Source organism: Borostomias antarcticus (assembly GCF_949987555.1).
Source record: "Borostomias antarcticus genome assembly, chromosome: 8".
NCBI classification, from domain to species: domain Eukaryota; kingdom Metazoa; phylum Chordata; class Actinopteri; order Stomiiformes; family Stomiidae; genus Borostomias; species Borostomias antarcticus.
The window spans coordinates 6,450,205-6,457,704 of NC_140241.1; the positions used below are offsets into that span (position 1 = coordinate 6,450,205).

General features: G+C 47.5%; 1 protein-coding gene across 1 annotated transcript in view; it reads right to left on the bottom strand.

Moving 5' to 3' along the window:
• LOC311311869 (metalloreductase STEAP4-like) overlaps positions 1-724 on the bottom strand; it is a 5,576-nt gene extending 4,852 nt beyond the window's left edge. The window contains exon 1 of the mRNA XM_084441662.1: positions 258-724. Coding sequence (XP_084297788.1) covers positions 258-485 — 228 coding nt within the window. The 5' untranslated portion in view covers positions 486-724. The remainder of the gene's footprint in view (positions 1-257) is intronic.
• Positions 725-7,500: the final 6,776 nt, after the last annotated feature.

Consider the following 7,500-nt stretch of genomic DNA (forward strand, 5'->3'; position numbering starts at 1 on the left):
TGCATACTGTAAATGTCATGGAAAATACCTTTCTTTATATAATGAGCCCATTACGTTGAAACAGACAGAACAAAAAACAGACAGACAGACAGGCAGAGAGGCAGACAGACAGACAGACAGACAGACAGACAGGCAGACATGCAGGCAGGTAGACAGAGAGACAGATACTGTAGACATGCAGACAGACAGACAGACAGACAGACAGACAGACAGACAGACAGACAGACAGACAGACAGACAGAGGTACTGTACTGTACCTGTGCTCCCTGAGGCAGGGGGTTGCAGCTGTCGGGTGTCCTGCTCCCAAACACCACCCTGTGTCCTGTCTGGAGCAGACGGTGTCCAAGAGAACGTCCCATGTCCCCCGTCCCGAAGATACATATCAGCTGACTACCAAGGGGGGCCGAGACACCCAGCGGAGACAGGAACACACACTCTCCGTTCTCCTTAGCTTTCCCACCAGTTGTCTTGTTGTCAGATGTCATGTCTTCACAAAGAAGCCGGCAGGCCAGCAGAGTAAACAGTCTGACAGGCCAGTGAAACTCACATAGAACAGAATGTTACCTGAGCAAATGTTTTTTAGCTACAATGGCAACTATTGTTTTTGGAACAGTCAGCTCCTCCTGTCCAGATGTGGTTGCTGACTGGACGTCTGTCTGTCTATCTGTCTGTCTGTCCTCTAACTCTCTCTCCTGACTGGTTTACTGAAACTGAAACGAGGAGATTTCCTGTCCTGCCCCTTAAAAGAGGGGGATGGTTGGGGGCAGTCTCTCCAACCAACATGGAAATTCCAGGAGAAAAGGAGGGAGGGAGGTGTGTGTTTGTGTGCATGTGTGTGCGTGTGTTTGTGTGTGTGTGTGTGTGTGTGTGTGTGTGTGTGTGTGTGTGTGTGTGTGTGTGTGTGTGTTTGTCTCCCCCACCACAAAATTTCATGCCCCAGTAATGTTCAGGACAGGACCTTGTGCCGTTATTCAGGAAAGGCTTCTGGGAAGCGTTGTGCTGTTACGCAACCTCGGAAAACCCACACTGAGCTGCCATATTCAGAGTGGATTTTCGGTGTTGAGAAATATGTGCCATATATACACCACACACATAGAGCCACACCCAAAACCACAAGCAGATCCACCCCTCACACACACACACACACACACACACACACACACATAAATACACACAAGAATGTGTGTCCTTGTCCTTCACATAAGAAAACTTTGAAGGATTCACGAAATCCTACAATACAGCTGGCTTCACAGTGGATGGCGGTGACACCACAGCAGCAGTCTTTGTTTGTGTGACAAAGGTTGGACCTAATCTGTCACAGACATCAGAGCTCCCCACAGGGGTCTCTGTTATTGTCAGGACAAGAGACACATGTTTTGTCTTTGCTTGAGTCATAAAACCAATGACTCCAAAAGGTTTAGTGAGGTCATAACATAATTAATCCCCTAGCCTAGACCATGCCAGTTGACGATAACTAACCTAATCTTACTTCAGTGGCATGGTGAAATTTCATAATCGGCTGACTGCATCTGCGTGTGTGTGTGTTCCTGGTCACTGCTACCTGCTTGTATGTCAATAAAGTGGATTTCATTTAATTCATTTATTTTCATTCAATTTCATTAATTTCATTCCAAGCTGTGTGGTGCTAAACCGTGTGGTTCTAAACTTTTTCCTAAATACCAGTTGAGGTAATGTTAATTAAGGATCACGCCAAGACAAATTAGGCTGGAATGTCCTCTACCCTCCTACCAAATATAAACCCTGTGCAGAGAACCAGTTACATTAGCCAGAAATGTTTACCAAACAAGCCATTATAGTTAATTAAAACAGTGCAATTTATCAGTACAGTTGTATTGTGTGTGTGCACGCGTGTGTGTGTGTATGTGTGTATGTGTGTGCGTCTGTATGCATGCATGCCTGTCCATGTCTGTTTAGTTTTTTTTGTTTGCATGTGTCTCTTTGTGCGTGTGTGCGTTTGCGTGTGTGCGTGTGTGTGTGTGTGACTGCGGGTGGTTGATTCATTGTGTGGAGACAAACCCACCAATCAGGAGGTAATCAGAGGCTTGCAGACTGTCTCCCATAGGTCACAATTCCCCTACAGTACTAATATAGTGACCCTGTCTTACCAGGACAAGCCCCTTCCTGTTCCTCTAGAAGGACCATAAGACCTACGCTTTCCTTTCAGTGAACCACAGCCCTGATGACATGTCATTACTTACTGTGGTCTAAAACACTGGCATGTGTATCTGTGGTATGTCTGTGTGTATGTACTGTGTGTGATACGATTGTGTTTCTCTGCTATGAGGCATACCTTAGTTGATCCCACACACAACTAATGGACTCTACCCTACCTACCTTAAATGCTTTCAAATTGTTCCTGACCCACAGCAATGATTACTGTAATCTGCTGCTTGGCAACCATCTTAGCCATCCCTTTCCTTCCCACCATGCCTTGCAGGGCACCAGTGTACCTCAGAGGAGAAGCGAGGACCTAAATAATAGGTAATTAATAAACCTACTATTACTATTATATAATAAATAAATAATAACAATTGTATAGTTGTGAATGCCTCCTAATTGCTCGACAACAGCCCAGCATTGGACCACGGCCAGACATCTGACATTAGTGAGGTTATGAGTCATGAGACATAATTATGAGAGTTGGATGGACATCTACTGGATCTGGGAGCCAAAGGTGGAGAGTGAGACTCAATTTCCTGTTGCTGACTTTTTGTGTGTTTACCGCCGTCCTTCTTAATTGTTTACTCTATAGAGAATATTTCATTATTGTTGACTTGAGCACTGACCAGTCTGTCTGAGAGGACAGTTAATGTGTCACTGACCTGGAGTTCCTTAACCCCCCCAGCCCCTATCCCACACTGACCAACCATAAACACAGAGTTTGACAGTTTTACTGTCACTGACTGAGGTCCTGGGAATAGGAGCAGAATCCCTAATTTGGGTCAAACTGACCTAAGTAATGGAAACTGACTTATTGATTTACTGCACGTAGCTCGGGTGGTAGAGCAGTCGTCTGGGGATCAGAAGGTCCCTGGTTCAATCCCAGCTTTTGGCAGTGTGTCGAAGTGTCCTTGAGCAAGACGCCGTACCCCATACTTGCTCGTACAATAGGTGGCACGGTGGCTCTGTGGGTTGGTGGCTCCGTGCGTTACACTGTCCCTGCACAGCATGGAGTCCTGAGTTTGATTCCCGCATGGGCGTTCTCTCGGCCCCTTCTGTGTGGAGTTTGCATGTTCTCCCTCCTCCTGTTCTACCATTGCATGTGCGTCATAAGCTGTGTGACGATAGTCACCATGTTTGTTTGTTGTTGTACTGTACGCCAACTAAGATACAGCTGTTTTAAACCACCCAGGGTGTGAAGAGAAGCTTGACTGGTTGAACCAAGTATGGCTGAGCTTGTGTGGGTCAGATCTGAGAGAGCTAGACTGGGAGTAAAGTCTGGACGCCTACTGGAGCTCTGTGGGACTAGTCAGAGTAACAGTGGGCGAGCAAGGAGCGCGGCTTCATTCTGATATGCTGGGGTTATTAAAGTAGGTGCTCTTCACGTAGGGAAAAACAGATTCATGAATATCTGGAGAAGTTATTCAGCTTGGGTGCATGGTCACAGGAATGAATTATATATTGACTACACTGTCAGGATTTTGTACCAGGTTGGGATTTGATGTTGGAAGGAGGTATGGAGACTAGGGAAGTTTATGGAGAGGGGGATTGGTACGCCGAGAGACTCTGAAGAATAGATGCATGACTATCTTGATGACCAGGCAAGGAAGACACACTGAAGGGAACGCATTTTCAGGAAACGTCCTGGTCTGGGGCCTACCTTTGGAAGAGCAATTGGCCGCGTTTCCCGATAAAGAACCTTTTTAAGGAACCCCTTCTTAAGCAACCCTTTGTATGGGAGTTAAGAAGTACTTTGGAGTTAAGTGCTTCTGAACTCGTTCGGGAAACCCGGCCATTATCTCCACCATTACTCAAACACAGAACACACACTCTGCAGTTATATTTTTAGCGGTGGAAGACAACACCAGAAAATAGACTCAAACCCACCATTTACATAACAGCCTAAGAGCAGGTACATGAGAGAGATACTGTAGGTCTGGAAAACAGCCCATCTCGTGTTCTCAGAGTGTCACTGTTCACACTGTCCTTCTGTGAATCAGGAATGAGCTGGCAGCTGGCCCTGCTTTAAGTCTGGCGAGTAAAACTGGCCTTCCGGAAACTTTTTAGCTTTGGAGGGAGTCAGCGACAATATTGCAAGCTGGGCATTTCATTTGTTGCAATATGGGCAAGCCGGTTACACAACTCTCCTTCTCTTTCTGTCTCTTTCCTCTCTACTGTCTCTCTCTCTCTTTCATCTGTGTGTGTGTGTGTGTGTGTGTGTGTGTGTGTGTGTGTGTGTGTGTGTGTGTGTGTGTGTGTGTGTGTGTGTGTGTGTGTGTGTGTGTGTGTGTGTGTGTGTGTGGTCTAATACTGAGATCATTTTGAAGATTTACTGTGGAATCTCCCACCTGACCCCTGTTCCAGCACTACTCAATGGATAGCCTGTAAAGTTAATGGGTCAGATCCAATATCTCTCCTTGTATCACACACAAGCGCACACACATACTCGCACACACAGACACACGAACACACGCGCTCACACACACTCCGAGGACGACATGATCCCAGCTTTATATGGGGGCTTAATCATGGCTGTCATAAAACATGACTGAGTGACTCTCCAACAAGACCCCGGGGGATACTAACGTGTTAGAGAGATCGCGGGGGAGCAAGAAGACCACGGACAGTGATCTGCCAGGCGTGTCTCTCTCCAGCTCATCTTCTGCAGACTGACACTCCTCTTTTCATACCTCCACTCCTCCTCCATTTACACTTTCTTCCTTCCATCTCCATCTACACTCTCCTCTCTCCTCTCTCCTCTCTCCTCTCTCCTCTCTCCTCTCTCCTCTCTCCTCTCTCCTCTCTCCTCTCTCCTCCTGCTCTCTCCCGACATCGAAGCCACGACTGCAGTCAGCCAACAATTCATCCTCGCGACCACACACACACACACGCACAGTGCTGAATAATGGAGTCCGGCGGTCATGTCAAGCCACCACTCCGGCGTGGCGTCCGAGCCCTGGGCCCCTCCTCGCCTCCGGGGCGGCGGCCCCGGACCGCTGCCCGGCCCGTCTCCCGCCACGCTTCCCAGGCAGCTGGCCGCTCTCTGAAGAGCACTGATCGAGTAGAGGAGGACACCCACCTGTCCCCCGCTGTCGGAGCGAGACACCAATCAAACGGGATAGAATTAAGTTGCATCGGAGCACCTGCTGCATTCCGGGGACACAGCTGCTGACTTAACGAGATCAGGCTCCCGATAACGACGACGAACACGTGAACTCAGACTTCATGAGAGTTAACCAGTTAAACAGAGTTAATGAGAGTCAATAGGGTTTATAATAGCCAGCCTGGGTTTATAACAGGCACTAACAGGACAGAGATGGGGAGTGCAGAAGAGAGGGTGTGTGTGTGTGTGTGTGTGTGTGAGGGGGGAGGGGGTTAGGGCCAAGATAAAGACCTGCGCCATGCCTTCTACCAGAGTACCAGATCATTAGAACATTCTTTGGTATTCTCCTCTGTTTCAGAATTAAACATGCGCCCCCTGGAACCTGTTCGTTCTTTGATTCTCATCTCCAGCGTAATAGGCTTTCAGCGTGGCGTGGGTGAGCGTGCGCGTCTGTACATGTTTGCATGTGTGTGTGTTTGCGTGTGTGCGTTAAGCGTGTGTGTGTGTGTGTGTGTGTGTGTGTGTGTGTGTGTGTGTGTGTGCGTGTTCTCTCGGCAGTCGACTGTGCTTAGCAGCAGTTAATGAGATCATGGTGAGCGTTACCTGGGAGGACGCCTTTGATTAAATATGTTCAGAGAGAGAGAGGGGGTCGGAGAGATGGAGGGAGGAGAGAGATGGAGGGAGGAGAGAGATGGAGGGAGGAGAGAGATGGAGGGAGAGTGGGGGGTCGTAAACATGGAGGGAGGAGGGAAGGAAGGAGAGAGGATCGGAGAGATGGAGGGAGAGAAGGAGGGAGGAGAGAGTGGGAGTCGACGAGATGGAGGGAGGAGAGAGAAGGTGTCGGAGAGATAGAGGGAGGAGAGAGATGGAGGGAGCAGAGATGGAGGGAGTTGAGAAGGAGGGAGGAGAGGAGGAGGGAAGAGATGAAGAGGGAGCATAGGACATTCACTTTTTAAAAGGGAGGACATGTCAACGTTCCTGTAACGAGGAGAGCGGGTCATGTTGCCCAGCTGCCACACAAACCAATACAATATCCACAGCTGCTTTCACTCCCACTGTAGAAAATACACCTAAACAAATTCACAGGCTCAGCCTTCACAGAACATACACACACACACACACGCGCACACACACACACACACACACACACACACACACACACACACACACACACACACACACACACACACACACAGCTCCATGCAGCTTTTAGTTCTGTGAGGTGTTTTTTAGATGTGGGTTTGAATAAGTGGATTGCAGCGGGTTTAAATAAATAAACCCTAGGGGTGTATTAGGATTATAGTTTTCCTTCATCATAATCAGCGCCATAAATCCTCCTCTTTAACTCTAATACTTTAATACTAATTACTACAAATATAGGCTTGAGAGCTCAAGACTAGAATTATTCATCCCCTGCAAGAAACAGAAGGAGAGAGATATATATACAGTAGAGAGAAACATGGATAGAGAGAGGGAGAGAGAGAGAGAGAGAGAGAAAGAGAGAGAGAGAGCCTACGTCCACACTAACACGTTTTCATTTTAAAAAGTTTTAAAACAAAAATGATGTCCTTCTACACATGCGTTTTAGCATGATAAAGCACATCACATGACCGTTCACGTACACTGGACATGCTGTGTAAAGGGGCCTAGGGCGAAATCCCGGAGTTGAAAAACGGGGTCAGCAGCATTTTCAAAAGTCTGTTTAAGGGGTTTGAAAACCCAGAGTAGTGTGGACGCAACGCTTAATCGTAGTGTAACCTATGGGTAATTACCTAGAGTCATGTTCATTAACACTCTTCCGAACATTTGTCCGAACATCTACACCCAACTGTACGCGGACGATGCAGTGATTCTAACCGCGGCCAGAAATCCAATGGAGGCCTCCCTTATCCTCACATCCGCAATGGCGGTCATTCAGGACCGGCTGACTGAATCTTGTCTCCTTTTGAATGCGAAAAAAAACGGTCCATATGGTGTTTACGAAACGCCTCCAAAACGTTACGCATTCCGGTGTATTCCTAAACGGCGAAGAGCTTGACATCGTGACTGAGTTCAACTATCTAGGTGTTACCCTGGATTCCATCTTGACCTTTAAGAGTCACATAAAAAATATGTCCAACTCTATAAAATACAATCACCAAAACTTCAGGCACGTCCGAAACAGCCTGACAGAGGATGTAGCTAGGCTGTTCATGCTGTCAATGATTCTCTCTCGC